General features: G+C 35.7%; 1 protein-coding gene across 1 annotated transcript in view; it reads right to left on the reverse strand.

Moving 5' to 3' along the window:
* Positions 1 to 23000, reverse strand: part of ABCA13 (ATP binding cassette subfamily A member 13) — a gene marked incomplete at both ends in the record, with an annotated part of 166975 nt that overhangs the window by 47716 nt on the left and 96259 nt on the right. The window contains 5 exons of the mRNA XM_080364158.1: positions 2331 to 2508; positions 3088 to 3142; positions 13410 to 13518; positions 18932 to 19019; positions 19992 to 20110. Of these exons, the coding sequence (XP_080220284.1) occupies positions 2331 to 2508; positions 3088 to 3142; positions 13410 to 13518; positions 18932 to 19019; positions 19992 to 20110 (549 nt within the window). The remainder of the gene's footprint in view (positions 1 to 2330; positions 2509 to 3087; positions 3143 to 13409; positions 13519 to 18931; positions 19020 to 19991; positions 20111 to 23000) is intronic.

The raw sequence follows: 23000 nt of genomic DNA on the forward strand, positions 1-23000 counted from the left end.
ATAGGAATTCATAAATTATAATACAATTGCACACTCCATACTTGCTGTGAAAATGCCTCCCTTACACTTATATACATGAAACAGCCTTACAAAATAAAACTCGACTACATAATATTCCCCTTAATTCCACTTCTATTGACCTTTCCAACACATTCATTTAACAAGCTAACTCTTCTAGATAATGAGTCCGTATGGGACCATTGCCCCAAAACATCTAGTGACACAAGATTAATCTGAACAAAATGTCTCTATTCATTACTAAATTTGCTTAGCACTTACACATTTTGCATTCATTGAACATAGTAAAGAATTACATTCACACTTGCAAATTCAGTAAGAACAGCTTGATTCTCATGATAGCAATTTCATAAATCAAATACTTCAATTTCATAAATCAAATACTTCTGCAGGCATAGTAAAGATTATGCCACCAATAATACAGGACACAGCTTGTAATACTTAAAATATGTAGAGGGATTTCAAATTTGACAGTCCATATATTCATGTGTTCAGTGTCCCTAAATGATCTGCAGCACAATTAGCATTTAAAGCAGAATCTGTTCTTTCCCAGATCATGATTGATCATGTAGTACTGTGTTGAATTTGTGAGAACATTTTGAAAGTAAGAGATTGGCAGAAAAGAATAAGGAGTTGACTTTGCTGCACAAGGAGAAACTGAATGATGGTGGACTGAGTTTTTAATCAAGCCCTCTTATCTGACATGGCAGAAAAAGGAATACAAAGATTGACTGGCCAAGTAACTAACTTTTGGAGAAAAGTGCTCTTACTTCAAGCTTGCTCAAGTGTGAAAATCCTGATTTTAAGCACAGCTGAGTGAAGCTCTAATGTTTCAGATTTAGAATAGTCTGAATGAAAACAGAGAGCATTCAAAAAGAATCTCTGTTCCTGATCAGGCTAGTTCACATTTGTGTTGCCTATGCTGGATCCCAGCCCTTACTTCCATGACCCACTGTGTTAAGCAAGGTGCAAAAAGTGTATGTCCCTCCTCTGAGGCCAGGAACCTCACTATTTTTGAATAAGCCAAGTCACTCCAGTTGTTCTCTATTGCATCCGAAACGAACCTTGCAAGCCAAAACACCTTTGAGAAATGATCTATCAACACACAGCTCCCTATTTAAAAACAGTAATTCTATTTGTTTCCCAGAAGTAGATGACCTAATTTCAAATTCCTGCCAAACGTTGAACTAATACCATAGCAAGCCTCATCACAAGTTAACTGAGAAAAAGCCTTTCAGTAAGAGATATAAATGTGTGCCTTATATATACTTTTACATACACACAGATATATATATACACATACATGTAACAGAGAAAATATTAATTTTCATTCTCAAAGTGTCATCTTTGAAAAAGATACTTGAAGATAATGTGTGTAATTAATGCTTAAATGTAATCCAAGTGAGTTCCATTACAGAGCTGATGAAAAATCCGTGACTAAGGAGTAGTAGTGATTTGAGAAAGTTAATTTTGTTTCACAAACTTTGTTTATTAGCCTGAACAGAATTGATTTCCCAGGCTTGAAGAAGGTAAGCAAAAATTCCTATTTCATTTAACTATGTTGGCCTAAACCCAACCTGCCAAAGTCAGGTCTCAGTGGAATTCCTGACTTCACATTTAATTAAAAGGGTAAGATTTTCAAAAGAAGAGTAGATTTTCAGATTTGTTAATGAACTGCAAGTAGACAATACTACCTGTAATGCTAACAATGGTAGAAATTACTTTGTGTAAGAAAAATAAGCATTCAGGACAGAGACTTCACCCATTTCTGATGTCATTCTGTGTATGTGAATTCATTAATAATATTTTCTACTGTCTCTCTTGCCAGAAATAAAAGATAACTGTTATGAGTATCTCTCATATTACCTACCAACAGACAACATAATTATGCCTTTAAAGTAGCTGATCAACTTCTTCAGGCTTCTCCAACTATCTGAAAGATTTTCCCAGTGGCAACTCAAAGCACAAACTCCTGCTATGAACTGCTGTGTGGAAGATTCTCTCTGTCTAGGTTGATCAGACAGCTTCCCTTTATTTGTAAAACAGCGTAGGTACCTAAAGCTAACATATGCGTTACCTAGCGATTCAACTTCAGGAAATGAGGAACACAACCCCTGCCTTAAAGAATTTTATCTGACAGTATTAAAGCAGGAATGGTGTCCCAGTGCTTGCTAACATGACAGCCAAGATCTGTTGCTTCACGCAATTCAGATCTCATTCATATGTCTTGTGAGCATATCTCCTTTCACTTCTTTATGGGAAACTAGTTAAAAACTTACACCTGAACACATGCTCCCCCATATGATACATACCATATCACAGCAGAAGTTAGCAAGCCAATAAGTTTTGTAGCCCAGGCCTGTGATGTGCTGCAAACGTTTCATGTCAGATACTCTGTCTTTCACTGTGGCACTTCCGATGGACGCAGTAAGGACAGAGAAACCCAGCATGATACATAGTGCTACCCCACACTGACGAACATTCTCCATTCTAGGGTACAAAGCAAAATGGCACAATCAAAATGCAATGGGGAAACAAATCCTCACAAAATCCAAACATTTTCAAGGCCAGCTTCTTGCACTAGACATTAGGACTGCAATCCTATTCATAAACACCGGGTTTGTGCACTGTCAGCATCTAATTAGAAATCGGGAGCAAGATGATACATTAAGTTACCAAACTAAATGTGAGTTATACAACACAGTGTGTGTTTAAAGTCTGAATAATAAAGTGAAGCTTTTGCAAATATTTCCTCCACTATAGAAAATCAAAATTTTAAAACTTATCAAATTTAGAACTTGGCAATCAGCAGTTAACCTGTTTGAAAATGTCGTTACCTGTTAACAAACTCTCTGTAAAGTACAGTCAGCATAAATGCAGTATTTTTCTCTACAAAAGAATGCAACCATATCTGATATAAACAGTAGACTTGACATATAAACACCAGACGAGAGAAAATGCTTGACTCAGTGGAACTGAATTGCATCTGTCAAGTCACAACATCTATTGCATGCAACATACACGCTTATTAAATTAATGCAGCTGTCATATATTTTAAGAGTTACTCACATTTTGTCCTCATCCAGCAAAGCTCCACCATATGGTTGGCTGTAGAGTGTGATCCCTGTGAAAAGAAAAATAAATTATGAAACAGTAAATGCTGCATCAGGATTTCAAGTTCTAGAGTACACTGTTGATCCCTTATTACACAAGATGAATGAAAATGCTAAATACTTAAGCAAAATAAAGAGGTCAACCACCAAGCTCCCAAACCAAATACTGTCTCCTGTTGAGTGATTTCCAGCGTCTATATCCACCATTGAATAAACACCAGTAATAGCTGCTTTTGTGCATTCTGCACTGCAGAAATTGGTACAACAACGTTACATGTTGCAGCAGGATCTACATCACAGAATAGATCAAATACAAAACCTAAATCAGAATTTTTTCTTATACCTAATTTTCTGGAGTAAGGTGAGTTGTTGAAATTTATATACTTGGTATTTTGTCGTTGCTAAAAATATTTTTAAATTGCTGATGTTTTGCAGAGAAAAATTTTTAGCTAAACTCACCCAAAAAAATCACACCTCATATTGAAACTGTAGAGCTTTAAATTAAAAAGATATCCAGTTTGGGAGACAGAGAAAAATCCAAGTATGCAATGCATTTTAGGATTATTTTGCACCCTGGTACAACCAGCCTGTAATAATCTAGCCAACCAAACTTCACAAAAATCACTGTCCAATTGTTTTTTATGCTTTTCCTGACTTATTTCTTCATGTACAGCTGATAGGTGTGCCATCTGTAATGTAACACCAACTGGAAATTCTTGCAGTGAGATCAAACCAGCACTAATTGATTAGAGTATCTAAACAAATCTATGCTGTTCCCAATGTAAAATAAACAAATAAATAAATTCTAACAGCAATTATAATATTCTCAGTATCTTTGACAAAGAAATAGACTGTTAGTAGCCTTAGATGAACTCTGCAGAGTGTCACTTAATTCAATACACTTTGTCATATTGTTGGACTCCAGCTGTACAAAGATAAAAATTGTCTTCATTCCAGTAACAGGTACAATCTGACAAAGTATATCCATACATCTATTTTTGCCCCTTTCTCATTTCTCATCTTCAAGCTAAGGTATTGTGAACATCACTAAGTCACTGTGTGGTAAAAAGCTGAACAACAGAGAATGATGATCAACTCAAACGCAAAACTAGTACAAAGTAAACATTTTTCAAATACAGTTAAAAGCTGTACACTGAAGCCCAACAGTAGTTAACAAATCAAAAGAAGATTCAAGCTGATAAGGTTTCGATTCATCACTAGTAGACAGATAGATGGATGTGCTATTTGCAAAAGTCTTTCATGTCATTTGCCTAGAGGGACTGCTAAAAGTTTTCCTTTGTTTTTCTTTTACGTCATTAATTTTTTAAACAATAGCTGCTATTTGCTCTGAAACAAAAACTGACATATGAAAGAAAACTATTTTTTCCCCATTGGAATCAAGTACTAGGCAAAATTCCATTTATGTAAAGGAAAAGTAGCTTCATTCTCAGAATTTTTTTCTAAATGTTTTCCAGTGGTTCAATAAAGGTGTGCATATTAGAAGAAAGAATGTCTTCACTTCATATATATATATGGGTCTTATTGAACTAGAAATTAGTAGCCAAAAATAGAATTATACCAGATTTTTACCATACAGACAAACAGAAAACAATTGGGGTGGGGGGGCAGGGGGGAGGGGAGTGGAAAGTCTGATTTTCAGACAATCTAATTACAATGGAGGAAAGCTTTTGGAAAATGAGAATCCTGATAATTTCAGAAGCATTGAAACAAGAAGTTAACAACATGAAATGTACTTCTTGTACTCACTAGTGCTCAGCTAAATTGGCAAAGGGCAGAAATACGTCTTCCAAGACTCCTCTTTTATGGCCAAGAGCCAATTTCTAGTGTCAGCATCTTTGCACAATCATCAAAGTCTTGCCTTCATGATCAAGAATTTGACTCTTCTAACCAATCTGTCCTCCCCCAAACTTCAGGTAGCAGAAATACTACAGTAAAATTCCTCCAGCTCAAGGGGTAGCATTTTTAGAGACTGCAAACTTTAAAATACTGCCCATGATAAAGAAATGCTAAGACTTGGAGACCTGTAGGTCTTATTGATTCATATCCCTTTTCCCAGAACTGTGAGACAGGTAAACCTGTCATGTGGACTGTGTTAGAGAATTATTGCCCATAAAGTGTCCAGAACTCTGGAAACTTGCCAGGAATTCAGGAAGTTTGTCCACTATATCCCATGAATTAATCCAGCCTGATCTGAATCGTATCCCATTGCTCTATTGCTATCACCTCTCTGCTGTATTCAGTGAGAAGATTATACCCTTTCAAAAACAGAGCTATAAAGTCATGCTCGTGAAACGTCCTGTTGAGTGAATTCATGCTCACAAACATAGGTTTGCCCACTTGTACATAGTCAAGGAATTTTACAGGACAAGATCATCCGTACTGCTGAAACTTTTCAAAAAGACCCCCAGGGAATTAATAAAACACGCAAAACGTAACAAAGACAAAAATGGCATCAAACATTTAACAAGGAATAACTTCAGCATAGCAATATTTAATGTGCATGGCTAAAATCATCATGGCCTGTCTTTACTAAATGCATAGATCACAAGAGGAAAGTACCAAACTTTCTGATTCTTGTGTTGCTATTCAACAAAAGTCTACAGTGGTTGACTTGGATTCCGTATGCAGAAATACACAGCTATAAATCTATACGTAGCACAAAATAAACAGACACTGTGAAAAATAGATAATTGTGGGGGGGAATATAAAAACCCACGACATTAAATAGCATAATGCTCCTTGCAGTCTTGTATCACACAGTACTGATCAAAAAGTAAATTGCACGGAGTTAATTTTCTTCAATGGAAAAGCCCCCAAAAGTAATTGCTCTTTTTAAAAGTAATAACCATTTTCTACAGTCAGTTGCAATTCAAACCACCGAGATGAAAAAAAGGATGCATTTTTGAAAATTTACAATGTATTAATGTAATATCAATGTATTAAATATAATACTTTCCTTTCATTCATTATTTTAAATTTTTCAATTAGTCTGGAGCATGAGAACTTGCTACATTTTTTAGTATAATGACGTCTTCCATCACCCCATTGTCCGAAAATATCTGAATTTCTATAAAGCCAACAAACTGGCTTGAAATTCACGGAAGAAAAAAAAAAGTTCACTTGAACCTAAGGAGGAGTAATTTATAAACTATTTTCCAATAGCAAAATAAGGAAACACATTTGATATGGACTATTTGATAGTACAGGTATTTTTTTAAAATAAAAAACTCTTCCATGTACTTTTATAATCTATTCCTTCCTAAATTTCTCCTAGCCACCTAGACTATCTTTCTTTACATATAACTCTGTCCCAATACAGCTGTTAACATGATGTACAGTGTACTTATTGATGCTTTCTTGCCTCAATGTGCATTCTTATCATGTAAAGTCACTATAATGATGCTCATTAAGTTGAAAACTAAACAACATCTTTGTGGACTTAAAATAAGAAACATAAACGACAAATAAACTGAGAAGTTCTGTATGACAAAGCTCCTATTAAACAGATGTATGTGGTCTTTATGCAAGCATTTTTTAAGGATTGTATTTGCAAACAGTATGTGAACAGCCTTCAGAGCAAATTTTACAAAAACAGTATTCACAAGGGAAAACCAAGACAATATCAACAAATGTTGTATGATTCAGTTCTAACTCTATCTGTTCCTTTTCATGAATTTCCCAATCTAAAATTATTTCTTCCACATCTACAGATTGCTATTATATTCTCCCAACTTAATCACAACCAGAATTTCCCCAGCTGTCCTAAAACATCCTTTATCTGTGTCTTGAGTAGGTCACTTTATTTTTACTGTAACAATTAGGCTTCTTTAGGGGCACAAGTGAAAAAAAGTGATAGCCACCAATTCCAATCCTTTCAAAGCCCTGCATAAGCAACTCAAGAACAGGAAAAACTGTTACCATGGAGATCCTTGTACTGTATCAGGGTTTTTATGCTGTAGTCAGAGAGTAAGTAAACACCATGATGCCAAGACTTTCTAAGACATTTTAACCATCTCCAATATAAAAATTAAGAGCTTGAGCAATAAGAGGCACTATTTCCCTGATTAGAGTGGGGTGAAGAGGAAGGCATCTCAAAGAAAGAAACATAACTGTATATGCATTAATTTTTATATATGTGTATGTATAGTCCTGAAAAGGAATGAAGACAGATGTCAATTCCAACAGAAAGCACAAACAACAAGTTATTTTGGTAATATATTTTCTTATCTGGTTTTCAGCTAAGAAACTATTTTTTCTTTCTTTCCTCGCTTGTTTTGCCTACAGTTAACTGCATTTTTTGTGTGTTTTTTCTTTTTTTTTGTTTTTAACTCCAAAGTAAAAGGCTCAGTTGCTGTCTCTTGTATTACTCAGTGAAAGACTTACCCTTACACAGCTGAGAAACAAGGGCATTTTACCATTCCTGCAAGCCACATTAATAAGGAATAAAAAGGAGGAAAGTAGTCAGAGTTCCACACTTTAACTATAAACTGCATTAATAACCCAGCTAGGGGAGAAGAGAGAGTATTTATATTGGAAGTGCCTCTAGGACCTCCATGCTACATGCTTACTTGTAAAACAGAAAATAAACAATTACTTATACCTTTTTCACCTTCTCCATGATTTCCCCTTAATATTCTCCCTTCCAGGCTGAACAATCCGATTCCTTTCCTTACATTATATCAGAAATAGTGTGGCCAGGAGAACTAGGGAAGTCATTGTCTCCCTGTACTGCATCTCAAGTCCTGTGTTCAGTTTTGGGCCCCTCATTACAAAAAAGACATTGAAGTGCTGGAGAGATTGCAGAGGCGATGAAGCTGGTGAGGGATCTGGAGCACAAGTCTGATGAGGAGCAGCTGAGGGAACTGGGGCTGTTTAGCCTGGAGAAAAGGAGGCTGAGGGGAGACCTTATCACTCTCTACTACTACCTGAAAGGAGGTTGTAGCATGGAGGGTGTTGGTCTCTTCTCCCGAATAACAAGTGACCGGACAAGAGGAAATGGCATCAAGTTGTGCCAGGAGGGGGTTAGATTGGATATTAGGAAAAAATTCTTCATTAAAGGTTTTGTCATGTCTTGGAATAGCTTGTCCAGGGAAGTGCTTCAGTCACCATCCCTGGAGATGTTTAAAAGATGTGCAGACCTAAACAATTATGTGATTTTGTGACTGGTTTTGATTTAACTAATTTTGGACTCTAATGTGTTAAAAAGGCATCACTGATCTGATGAAATAAGCATTGTGACATTCGTTAGAATAAAATACTATCCTTTTCCATTCTGGATAGTGCATTTGACAAGAAAAGAGGAAAACACATCCACATTACAGATATTTGAAATGAACAGCATCTTGGCTGTAGCAGGAAAAATCCTGCCCTGTTGCCACTTAGGAGCTGCACAACTCAAGACACCTTTCTTAATAAAAACTACTTTTTAACACTCTGCAAACTGTACCCTCAAGGGAAAGTGCTCCAGATGTTCTATTTCAAATATAAACCACCTGACCTTAGGTCAGAAAAGAAAGTCACTTGCAATTTGGCATAGAGACTTGGAGTGTTTCCTTCCTGTAGGTTGTAAAGGATATGAGGCACTGGTAGCCCAGTCAATCCTGCCTGGGTACAACTTTCCACATAATCGCATATTACAAAATCTGTGGTTTTGCAGTAAAAATGAGGACAGTGATATGAACCAAGCAGTACTTTTTCAGTATAGGGTGGAGAGATCAAGAGGAAAAAAAACCTCACAGATCTTCAAGCTTGTATGCTACCACCATAGGCTAATCAGAGCTGTCCTTAGGTATATTTCATAGATCTGCACTGTATTTTGAGTGTGTCTGGGCCTCTCTCCTGGCACTCCTTCATAAACTACCTCTTTTTTCTCTCCTGTAGCAAGCTGAGTCTTGAGTACATAGATCAATTTGGATCCATGCTAATTCCAAATATCATAATTGTTGCAGACTTGAATAGAAGACCAATCTAGGTTTCTTTATTCCAGACATTTTATTTCAGACTAGAATAAAATAAAATATAATGTATAACAAAAATTGAGATAGCATACATATATATACATATATATACATATATATGCTTTTTACAAGCTCTTCTTTGCAGGCATTTAAAACTTATGACAAGATTTGTGTTTGTATAAAGTAAGACACTACTATTTACTGAAAATTACAACTTATGTTTCACGGAGAATTTCACAGGCAGCACCTTCATTAAAGATTTATATTTTACTTTCCCATCACTAACCAGATATGGTTAACGAGGTTCCTACTAAATGCCATTTCAAAGTTTCCTTTGAAAATAGTTTAAAGTTACAATTTGCGAAGCAATCAGGAAACTATACAGTCACTTTCCACCAAAACTCAGCTGAAAATAGGTCTCTTGATCCCTTCAGTGCTTTTCAAGAACTGAATCTGAAATAAATGAGGATGCTGCATGTACACTTGCAATGAGCCCTAACATGAAAGGTTTTTAAAAAATCAATGACTTCAATAGAAGCCCTGAGATAGAACAGCTGCATTGCACAAGGACTTTCTGTATTGATGTGTTTCTGTTCTTGGAATAGTGATGTAAGAACTCTTTTTAACCACTGTGCTTTATGGACATCATTATAGATGACTACCTCTCCTTTTTTCTTTAATAGCCTTACTGTAAGACGTAGGTAATAGTCCTTCCCCTATATTCCAGCATGATGAACACATTCCAACTCAACTGTTTACAGTTTGGTGTCAAAAATAATATAGTTTTACTTGATCAGAATTTCTATCTTATGCTTAAACAAAGAAAAAAAAAAAACAAACTTTCAAATCCTCTTACTTCATTATTTCTTTTTTATTTGCTCAAAATTATATTATGTAATTTTAGGAAAAAAATACAAACATAATTCACATAAGTTGAAAGACCAGCCAGAGCTGAAGAATTTTGACAAAAATCCAGTGCACCTTACCTTCTGTGTTGAATATTCTCACTTTTTTTTAAATTGTTTAACACATTCATTTTCATTATCTGTCACTGAATTTATAACCTAGTGGAAAGCAAAATGTATTTGGTTTCCTTTCCAGTAAGATATATTAGTTAGATTTTTTAATACAATAGGAAAACAGACTTACATCATTATAAAGCTAGAGGTGACTCTCCACATCATACAGACGATGAACTATTTTCATACAAAAAGTATTCCTGAACTGGTGTTCCAAAGTAGGCACCTGAACCATTAACTATGAAAAACTGACGTAAATCAATCTGGTTAACTTCTGTTGCTCCATCTATTTATATGCACCTCCACCTGGCACAAACATTTTCTTCATACCACTTTTTATATGAAAATTGAAATTGTAACTTTCCAAGCATCCTCACAGAGAAGATTACTGGTCATCCCATATGGCAATGAAAGGATGGGAGGGGAAGAGAAATCTCTTGATTTGCAAAGAAAAGATTTGAAGATCAGCTTAACACAATATAAAAAGAAAGTATTTTTGATCCCCAAATAACTATTATTTCCCGCTCCTATATGCTCAGAATGATGAAGAGTCAGTAACCTGGACTGACACAAGAAAAACAATCATCAATTTTTCCACTTTTTTGGAACAGATACAAATTCTTCGGATATAAATCAGCACAAGGTAGCATATGTTCTCTGTACTCTCAGCTACATCATCTTCTTTCAAACTCATATACAAAATCCTAAGTCTCTATTCCCTGTATCCTCTTGACTGAAGAAAAGACATTACCTAAAAGCGTTTAGCCTCCTTCTCAGCTCCTTATCACTAAAACCTATCACAAGCTGGGACCAGTAGTACTGATCTCCTATGAAAGTTACTAGGCCTGTCCCTGTGAGCAAAGCAAGTAGAACTTGTGGTCTGTAGTGACTCCTCCCTCCTCCAGGGAACTCGGGAGAACTCCAGCTGGGTTCCTGGCCAAGAAATACCCACAGGATGTAACTGTTAAGTGAAAGGGCTTCTCAGTATTTATATGAGCATTTAAATAAGTTGTTGATCTCTTTCAAGGTTGTTTCAAAATCATGGTAGTTGCTACTCTGTTTACATTCATGGTAATGCTCTACTCTATTGAAGCAAGTCTCCTGCAGTAAAACAATATTTACTTTTTGTGAAAGAAGGAAAGACTGTCCTCAACTATTCAAGGGTCAAATTATTTTTATGTCACTTAAAAGTAATACAGAAGTACTGGTTCTGCTGACAGGAGGAAGTTACCCTGTGAAAAAAACATGGCATTAATGCAAGTCACAGTTACAAAGCTACATTTCTGCAACATCCTAACAAGCTTCCTCACAGCAATTTCCAATAATATTCCAGAACTGACCTTGCATATAAACAGAGTTTGGAAGAGAAAAATAAAAATTAAAAAATAATAAATTTCAGTGTTCAAATACAGTATTTAGTCTTCTGACTGCTAATTGACAGGACTGCATATAACCATTTTAATAAGAAAAGCATAAAAATAGTCCTTCTCCATCAGAGCAATATCCTTAAATAAGAGTCAAAAGTCAAAGTGAACTGAGCTTAAGTGCCCCATGTAGCATTAGAATACCTGAGTTTTTTTTTTTTTAAATACATGTTTATCTCTACACATATATAGACACATATACACACACCCATATAAATGTGTACACACACATATACATACAGATAGAAAGGTAAATAATCTGACTTCTCTTTCTAGGATTTCTCTGACAGGTCCCTCTGCATTATGTCTCAAGAGCATAATCAATCTGCCTTTATTGCACCTCTCCAACAGACATGCATATAAATATACTGCTTTCTAGTTCAATAAGTCTGCAGAATTAGAGTCTGCAGACTTAGGCAACATATTCTGACAGAAGATTATATAATGAACCCATATTTGTAGAAATAACAGTCCAAGACTTCAAATATTTATCAAGCATTACTTTACTTATTGTGTTGCTATGTCATGCAACAATATAAAATATAACATTTCCACAATCCTTGGGACAATTATATTTTACTCTGATTGTAGTCTAGATTGTAAGCCCCCCGCTCTCCACAACAGATATAAAAGTAAGGGTACTTACACATCTAAGTTACAAAATGGGATATCTAATGCTACAGAAAACAAGCAAACATCAGTACTATTAACGAATTTCAGGGTAACTTGATTAAAAATTGATTTTTATTAAAAAATCTAATTAAAATACCTGATTTCATTTCATTCAGACTTTCTGCAGAAATACATTACCTTTGATTTGTTCCCATCATTCATTTAGAAAAATAAAACCCCAGACATCTTGAAAGTAAGCAATTAGTCTTTTTTCATTGACATTCTGGAAACATTTCTTAATTAATTTCTATTTTCAGATACTCAGGATTCTTTCCCCCTTTTCACTGATTTTCATTTTCCTTCTTCCTTCTTCATTATAAACATGCTGAAAATCATTTTACCATTACAGACATCATCCTGCCTTTTCTAAAACTCTTAAAAATTGGTCATAAAGTATTTTTACATTTGTCTAAACCAAACTAATTTCTCTTTAGTAGAACATAAGTATGAAAGGGATTGGAAGGAACAGAAGTTAGCCTGAACTATTAAGCCCAGACTTCAAATTAGAGTTCAACATCCTAAAACTTCACCTGTACTAATTGTTGATCCTTTGGCTGCAGTCATTTTTTTTAAAAAGAAGTCCATTTGTAATATTTGCATTTTAACTAGTTCTTATAAAGTTCAGGGATATCTGAATAAGTGAATTCAGATGTTAAATATACTTATCTCTCTTTTGTTAGGTACAATAGTATGATATACCAGACTCTCCTATTCCTTGAGTAACAGGATGCTATCGAACATCACAATGCACGTGAATTTACAGGATACTCTGGGTTTACTCTGGATAATTACATAAGGAGATAAAGTGAAAAATAAATTTTAAATTCATACTCAGTTGTACACTAATAATCCCATTTAAGCAAGCCCTAGTAGTGGTTACACAGGGAGTAACATCCCAAATGTAGTGAACCAATCTACATTTATTCCACAGAAAAGCCCTTTGTAAGAAATTTGTATGGCATAGTGAGCTGTAAATTCAAATTTTACCTTATTGTGTACCACATTCCTCACACAAACAAACCTTCTGCTTAAATAAAAGTTCCCCTTCCAAATCATCCCAAGAAATGTGAGACTCTGCAATCCTACTTTACACCATGACAAATGTTCTTATTGAAATTATTTTGTGTTATTCAAAAACTACTTTTCAAAATATATAAAAAAAGTACTTTGAAAAAGGACTATTACCATACTGTCTCCAGTCCACATTAGGAGGCAAATTCATCCACAGAATTAAGTTATTGAGTTCATTCAAGTAAGATGGCAGTGAATGGAAACCTTTTTGGTTGTACCACACCTGGAAGAGAGAATGGAAATTGTGAGTGAAAAATGATTTGAATCTGAACACTCATCTGAATGCTCCTATACCTTGAAGAATTGCATAAAGATACCTAGTTGTCCTGTTACAACAACTATTTATAGAAGAAGGTGAACTAGGCTGAACAGAATCAGTTAATTTGTACAGGTCTTTCAATAGAGTGGAGCAGCTAATTTTCTACTGTTGCAGCTGTACACCTATGATAATTATTAAATTGAGATTCTCTGGTTTAATGGAACACTATGTCCCTTCCTTTACACGCATTTAGTTCAACAAATAGAGGAAAAACATTGCAAAAATAACGTTTGCCAACTTAATTGAAAATAATAAGATGAGTAAAACTAATGTTACAATTGGAGAACATTACTGAAATTCCAAAAAGACTTATCTAAATAATACCTGTAAGTTATATAGAACATAAAATGTCTAGGAACAGAATATCCTAGTAAGTGGGGAAAGAAAAAATCAGGGAGATATTCTTTGCAAGGTGAACATGAAGTTGTTCCATAAAGGATAAAGCTGTGTCTCCAGATTCAACAAGCAATTATCAGTGTTTGTTAAGCATGGAGGAAATTGAGACAAACTTCAAGGCAGATAAGGCAACCTAGTCTCTCTGAGCACAGGGAAGCAATTCTGTTGTAACATATACTTTATCCTCACATCATGCAGAATCATCCCAACTGGATAAATATACCCAAAGTTCACATTTACCTGTGCTAGAGTCATTGCTAAGAAACTGATGTGTCCCAAAACCAGGTACACTGAGGTTTGAGTTTAGCTTTGCCTTTGGAAATCTATTCCATTTCTGTGCCTCATTACCTTTAATGATAGTGCCTTTGAACCCACGTTATCCCTACTTAAAACTAGATCAAATTACTGTGTATGTTTGTTTTCAGTTTTAGTGCACTGTTTAAAATCATCTTTGATTCTACACATTCACTCCACAGCAAACTTTTATCTCCCCTTTTTGTTTATACAGTTAAAAAACCCTTAATCTTTCCCTATTTGATATCAACTATTTGCTAATCTGCATTTTGTACATCTCAGGTTGATGCTGAGCAATTCTGACTTTGTGTCTAGATTCTGAATCATATTGCGAAGTGCACATTCTAAAATTACCATCTACAGAGTTACATTTTGGAAACTTCCCTAAAGATTATTTTCTGATCTCTTTGATGCTGTTCTCATCTTGTGCATTCCATACATATGTGCCTCTTCTTGATACTGGTGTAAACTTCCAGGGTTCTGTTTGTTTGTTTGTTTGTTTAATTTACTTGCCGATAATTCTGCTTTTTCTTTTTTGTGGTACTCAGATACAGTCCTTATTTGGACACTAGTATCAGACTTTTACTGGTTTTCCTGCTGCATTCTTCTCTGTGTTTCCCAGTGCAGGTTGTTCAATCTTCAGTTCTATTTCTCTGTCTTGCTAATTATTTTCTTTTGATTTATTTTAATGACTACCTACTTATTTGGATCTCCACATTGTACTCTGCTGTGAGGCAAGGTTTACAACAGTCTAATTGCCCATTCAATTTCCTCACATCTATTCTATATCATGCTTTCAAACACCAGTCTGAGCTCCACTGTCATTTGCCGTAAACTCTGTTAGTCATTATTTTAAAAACAAGCAGCTTTGGTCTACCACTGCTCTTGCTTGCATTACCTTTCACATTTTCTACTCTTCTTTATGTGTTTATGTGGCCTTTACAACTGCTTTAAATCTCACCAGTGTCTTAGATACCCATGTAAAAAAAAAAAAAAAAAAAAAAGAGAGAGAAAGAAAAAAGAACTAATCGCAAAATATTTCCTCCTTTACAAACTCATATGCAACTTCTTTATTCTCATTCAGTTCAGTTCCCAAAAACTACTACACAAACTAGATCACTCATTCTTTAATCAGTAAGAGAGTTCTTTGAAGAAATAAAGTGAAATAGCACCTAAGTGTAGAAAGGAAAACTGCAAATATTGGCACTACTGGATCTCCTGTGCAAACAGCAAACAGAGCAAAGAAACATAAACAAGTGATCAGAGGTAACCAGTGTTTCTCACTCCCTCACACACCTATTTCTTATTCTATCTTTTTAAAAAATATTTGTGCCTAATAGAAAGTTATAGATACACAATGAAACTCCACTGCAATTGTGTTCATTGTATTGAAAAAAAAAAAGGCAATTAAGAATAACGCAAAATTCCGACGTCACATCCTCATTTAAATGAAGCAGGGCAAAGGTTTCAAGCATTCTCAGAACATCTTAGAAATATAATAATGTGACCAATATTAAAAATAAATAAATAAACATTCAATATCTCACACATTAATTAGAATTCTTCCTTCAAGCTACATCATGTAGCTTAATCAAACCACCAGGAAAGTACCAAATTGAAGATGGATATTTAATTATTTATAATCTGGCAAAAGAAGCATTTGAGGTTGCTCAATTCATCACAAGATAGATTTAAGCTCTCTTTTCTAAACTCTTGTGGCTTATTATAAATTGATTGCAAAGGTAAAACATAGAAAAAGAAAAATATTAGTTCCTGCTGAAATATCTTTCATATTTTTTGTGGGCCACACATGTAATTATTTACAGAGGGCAGAAAAGAGATGAGCAATGGAAAAATATATAAAGGTGATTAATTTTTATCATTATTATTTTGTCCATGGTTGATAAAGTCCTATCCAAGGTAAAACACAGCACCTCACTACCTTATATATATTAATAAGTTCTGTAAAGACATTATTTTCCATTATTCCATACCATTTTTACCTGCCATCAATATTTCAGAATAATTCTAGACTGACATTTTGTCTAACCTATGGCTTATCAAGACAAAAGGATGAGGAGGGGCAGAGAAATCCCTGAGCATTGCTAGAACAGATTCATGACGGGGAGGCAGAGAAAAGGGTTATTAGACTGGAAAGATGTAACTTCATCTGGACACTTATACTATTATATTACTGTACTGTAAAGCCTCAAATTCCAACCTTTGATATTGGAAAAATGCACACTTCGGAATTCCAAGTAATCAATACAAATTGCCTTTCAGGACTATTTAAAATTATCACATATTCTTCCTATATTTATGTTACACACAACATCAACTATGAAACCATTATGGAACACTTTTTGTGCACATTGTCAAAGGAAGCCAAAGAATATACAATCATGAAAACACAAAAAGATTGAGGAGGAGCTGTGCTTTTGCCACTTTGCAGTAATCATCAATTAATGTCAATTATAAATGTTTTTAATCAGCCATGTTTCTCATGTGACAGATATATTCTGTCTCATGCATGCACACATACATACTCTTTGTGTTAATGCATATACAATACATGTGGTATATACAGCACGGTATGATTAGGTAAAGTAAAATAAGTATTTAATAGGTATTTTTAATTGGAACTGGAAAAATTGTAGGCTTTTCAACTGGAGGAGAAAAATGGTTCAGAATGGTTGAGGAGAAAAAAAGATTCAGAAAATTTCCAAAATGAAATGAATTGTAAAGTAAGTCTCTTCAAATGCAAATTTCTCATTTTCTTTGATACAAGGCTATGTAAATGGTACATTCACTGTCTCATGAACAAGCCTGAAAGGTCAAAGTAAAAGTCTGGTCATTAATTACTGAAAGGTTAATGCAACAATTTGACATTGCAACGTTTGAAAGCCACTTCCAGGAGGTATTTTAGATAACACACTGCCCTTTATAAATTTACTCCACTATTTTCTTTGGGTCTGAAATATGAAGCACACTCACTAACAGTGTAACCATTATTCACCCCTGTACTGATGGCAGGTGGAACTCTACGCCAAAGACAGCTAAAAAAAAAAAAAGACCCTGACAAAAACCACAGTGCAAGCATGTCAAAACAAGAGTCTAAAATGATTAAAGATACATAGGACAGAAACAGCAGTCAGAAAAACATATCTTACTGCAATCCTCTAGGACTTCAAGTTCCTAACGAGGGCTGATGGAACTAGAGTTCAAAGCTACAAGAGATCTGGGGTAGAAAGGAAGTCACAAATGACAAAAATGAAGATATAATGGAGAGTGTGTATATAAGATAGAGAGACTTTTAACAAGACTACATAGAAAAAGCATTGCAAACAGGCAGCGATTTTGCAAAGCTAAATCTAAAATTATATTGGATTGGAGAATATCTGTATGTTGTTTTAACACATGCTTGTTTTAACACTTTGTCCCAAAATGGATTTTGGGATAGAGCTTATTTACACTGTTCCTTTGTTCTTCTCTTTTTATAAGAGCAAATAAAACCTATGTCTCTATAAAACAATTATAGGGCAGAAGCACCTTTCTATCCTATGATAATCTGGAATCTGGAAAGTCCACAGCTTTGGCTTAACAAGTTGTTTTGCCTCAATTACAAAAATAGAGACCACTCACTCGTATTCTTTAGTGCTCCTCCAAGACTGCTATTCCTCAAGTCATTACTGGTCTACATTTGAATGGATCTCAGAAGAATCTTTCAAAGCATTCCCAAGGAAAATCAGACCCCTTACACTGATAATTGCCGGTTAGCCTTTGGGTCCCGTCCCAAGCTTTCACAGTATGGAGATACTGTATCATTCCACTGCACACCAAAAGGACACAAGGAAAAGCTCTATATTTCAATTGTGCTTGGAATAATCCTTACTTTTCCTGGCTTCCAAGGTAGCCCCAGACAGAAAACAAAGCCTCTGTGTAACACTGCAAGACAGTACGATCTACTGTCAAGGAGAGATTCTGATTTTGCAATCTGACTAATGTCAGGAAGGCACACTTCGGTTTCTCTGGGATAAAAATGGAAAGTTACATTTGAAAGGGGGACTATAAACACAGGGTAGCATATTGGTTATGCAGAAATAGCTACTCCAAGAAGCTAACTAAACCTGTTTTTTTTTTTTTGTTTTTTTTTTTTTGGGTGGGTAGGGGTGGGACAGGACAGGGTAGGGAAAGAAAGAAATGTAGGAAAGGATTCATTGCAGGAATTAATGAAAAAAGCATCAAAAATAACTCATTTTTGAGATGTTCAATGAACATTTGTCAATTCTAACATTGACTTTTTGCAGAAAACAAAAACCTAAAAAAAAAGTTTTAAAGGTGAGCTCAGACTCTGAAGTAAGTTCACAGGAAAACAAACAAACAAACAAACACCAAAAAAAAAGAAAACCCATATCATTTGACTCATTGAAAACTGCTTCTCCGAACACAGGAGAATACTTCAAGAATTATGAACAGAGAAGTGGATTATAACAGACAGCGTTTTCTCCCAGTTTCTAAATACAAGGATGTTATAATATGTAATGATATACCAATCGCTGTGAAGTCTGCAGTGTGAATAATTAAGCAACACATACATATGAGTGCGACACATACATGCAACCCTTACCTTAGCCAGAGGCTTAGGTTTGGTGTTATTCAATTTTTTATCTTGAAGCTCAAATGTTTTCCTCCCTCCAAAAGACCAACCACCATATCTGGTAATAGAAAATAAAGTAATAACAAGTTATCTGCCTTAAGCTTAGCAGTCTTTTCTTGCAGTGACAAAGTGGCAATTAATGATGTATTTTTCAACTGAAAGTAAAACTTTAACCCTTACACTCCATTCTCTGTCAAAAAGGAGAAGCTCAATATACCCTTGAATCAAGGGAACATTATTGCTCTTTTCTGGCAAAGGGATTCCCTCAGATAATAATTTTTACCTTTTGAAAGCTGAAATCCCTGAGCCACAGGAGAGTCTATGAGCAAGTGAGGTATTACTGACTTTCAGAAAAGTCTTAAACAGCTTGACTTCTTCCTACTCTATTCATATTCTACCTCAAATATTTCATTTTAAGAAGTTTACCTCTATTTTTATCAAATCAGGTATACTTTTACACTTTTTTAATGCACAAATGGCTAACACTTTCTTCTCCTCGATAAAATTGTACTTGGTCTAGTATTTGCACTTATGTCAAAGGCAGTGGTTGAGCTGTAAAGGCACGTAAGTAAACCTCAAAACACACCAGATTATATATATAACCTTTTTGTCTGGTGTCACAGAATGCGAACTCTTGCCAGGGAGATACCAGCATTTTTAGTTCAAATAAAAGATTAATCGGAGCATATTCACCTCTATTTGTTTGAGTCTCTGAGGAATGGAATATACATTGTCTGATGTACACATGCATATATATTTTCTTTCTCTGAGATGCTGAATTAACTAGTTGTGTGGCAAAAAGAGCCATGGCATGCCTACAAGTAATTATCATGCAACTGCTGGAAGAAGTTCTGAGAAATGACCATGGAGGGGGTTCCATGTTACTTCAGCCTGACTTTACACCTTAGTCACAACAAAGACAACTACCCCTTATATTTTTTCATTGATGCAGATCTATGTTTTGGATCAAGAAGGACTGGGGAGTTTTTATGCACAAAGCTTAAACAAATGTTAGATATTTTAAGGTTACCTTGCTTTGTTGGAAGGCCTCACTAAATATTCTTCCACAAGGAACCCTGAAAGATTATACAAAATATGTCCTTTCTTATTCTTCATATAGGGAGCAGACATACTAAAAGTTGGACACATCTGAAAAACAGTATACATAAAATAAGTAAAGCATTCTTAAAAATCTGTGGCACTACATTTAACCAAACTTTTGAATTTCTATGTAGATTTTACAGCTTTGCTTTTCAAATTGATCTGTCTTACTCAGCTTTGATGACTTTACAATAAATTACATATGGTTTTATGTTTATAAGACATTTCAAATAATTGTAATTGTCACCTACATTCACCTTTGATTTCTCTTGCAGCCCCGTCACTTAGATTTGTTTTGAAAACATAAAAATTCACATATAAGTATAGAAAGCTTTACAACAAGGCAACTACAGACTGTGAGTCTCACTTCTGTGTCTCACAAAATTATGGAGTAGGTTATTCTGGTAGTTATTGAAAAATATCTGAAAGACAACACAGTCATTGGTCCCAGCCAGTATGGGTTCATGAGGGGAAAGTCCTGCTTAACAAACTTAATTTCTTTCTCTGACAAGGTTACCCACCTAGTTGACCAAGGGAATCCTGTTGATGTGTACTTTTTTGATTTTGTTAAAGCCTTTGATACTGTCTCTCACAGTATTCTCCTGGACAAGATGTTCAGCATATAGCTGGGTAAACACAAAGTGCAGTGGGTGAGCAATTGGTTGATGAGCCAGGCTCAAAGAATTCTAGTAAGTGGGGTTATGTTGGGCTGGTGGCCAGTCACTAGTGGGGTTCCACAGGGAATCATCTCTGGGCCAGTGTTCTTCAATGTCTTCATAAATGACATAGACTCAAGACTTGAGGGATTGCTTAGTAAGTTTGCTGATGACACAAAACTGGGGGAAGCTGTTGACACTCTCAAGGGCAGAGAGGCCCTGCAGAGAGATCTGCACAAATTGGAGAACTGGGCAATCATCAAGCACATGAAGTTCAACAAGGACAAGTGACGGATTTTGCACCTGCCCCTGGCCGTACATACAGACTGGCAGATGAGATGCTGGAAAGCAGCTCTGCGGAGAGGGATCTGGGTGTTGTGGTTGATGGCAAGTTGAACAAGAGCCAACAGTGTCCCTGGCAGCCAAGAGAGCCACCCATGTCCTGGGTGCACCAAGCACAGCATTGCCAGCCGAGCTAGGGAGGTGATTGTCCCGCTCTGCTCTGCAATGGTGTGATCTCACCTGGAGCGCTGTGTGCAGTTCTGGGTGCCACAGGATAAAAAGATATTAAGCTACTGGAAGTGGAAGCCATATGAGGAGCATCTAAAGTCACTAGGCTTGTTCAGCCTGGAGAAGAGGAGACTGAGGGGAGACCTCAGGGCAGCTACAGCTTCCTCACAAGAGGAGGAGGAGGAGGAGGAGGAGATGCTGAGCTCTTCTCTCTGGTGACCAGTGACAGAACCTGAGGGAATGTCAGGAAGATGTGCCAGAGGAGGTTTAGGTTGGACATTAGGAAAAGGTTCTCCCCTCAGAGGGTGGTGGAGCACTGGAACAGGCTCCCCAGGGAGGTGTCACGGCCCCAAGCCTGACAGTGTTCAAGAAGAGACTGAACAGCACCCTCAGACACATGGTGTGAACTGTGGGGTTGTCCTGTGCAGGGACAGGAGTTGGACTCGATGATCCTTGTGGGTCCCTTCCAACTCAGGACATTCTATGATTCTGTGAACAATGAAAAAGTCAAGACTACTATTCACTTGTGCCTGAGAAGAAACACAAAAAAGGCACCAGATGAATACAAGATGAAAAAAAAAGAAATCTCATTAATGCAATATATTTCTAAAAATTTCATTGATGAACCGCAGAGAAGAATACAAGATGTTTTGTAATGGTTCAGTGGGATATTCTCACAACCAAAGAAAAGGAGACCAATATGATCAGATATCTCACAAACCTTATAAAGTACATTACATGTATCAACTGCAAAAATTTAATACTTATTTGACATCTCAACCCTACATGAATTAAATTTTCCTCTCAGATATTCTCACTGATACGTATTTTGCCACCACTGTCAAGTGACTTTTCTAATTTGAGCTTTCATGGTTAACGGCCCTCTCCTTGTGTGAGTTCCCATTTCCATTGTATTTAAGCTTCTCATATTTTAAGTATACTGTTCAGTACTATTAGAGGTAAATTTGTTCCTTGGCCAGCAAAATAAAAGTTTAGTCTTCTCCTTCCACTTCTCCCAAAACTGTACTGCTGTATTTCAGATGCAGCTCTTACTCTAAGCATTTATATCTTTATGAAGGAGAGAACTTGTTTGATAGAAAGGTCCCACCCAGGGAAATATATTTGTCACTTCAAACACAGCTTCACATTCTTCTTTGTTATTCAACCTCAGAGCAAGTCAGCAGGAAATCTCACTACTCAAAAAGGTCAGAAACTCATTATCTTTGTCAAATCCTTTCTTTCCTTGAGGGCTGTTTTATTTTCAAATACACAATCCAAACCAAAACAAAACTCTAACAATTAAATCTCATTCACATGTAGATTTCCTGGTAGCTTCTATCAGCTAGAATCACCTGCCCTTCTTTTTTGAAGGTAGCCTTCTAGATGTTACAGAAGTGCTATGTTTTAACCTTGTTTAATTGAGGTTTTTTGTAAGCAAAGTCCTATTATATATTTGAAGCAAAGCTGAATCTTCTGAGAATAGTTCAGTTCTCTGTGATTCCTGTTATTTCAGATTAATCTATAGCCATTTCTAGTGCATACATAAACACACACATATATATACACAACAAATGCTGCAAACTCTTTCCCTGAAGACTTCAGAACACATAGCCCAAACATCAGATGAAACAGGACTCTCCCATTACAACAGTTCAATGCTCTGAGGTTTTATTTCCTCATACTTTTCTCTAGCCCTTCAAAAAGAAGACTGAAGGTATTAAATGTAATACACACACACACACATAATTTTTACATACATAATATAAAATGAC

Source organism: Nesoenas mayeri (assembly GCF_963082525.1).
Source record: "Nesoenas mayeri genome assembly, chromosome: 2".
In the NCBI taxonomy this organism is placed as follows: domain Eukaryota; kingdom Metazoa; phylum Chordata; class Aves; order Columbiformes; family Columbidae; genus Nesoenas; species Nesoenas mayeri.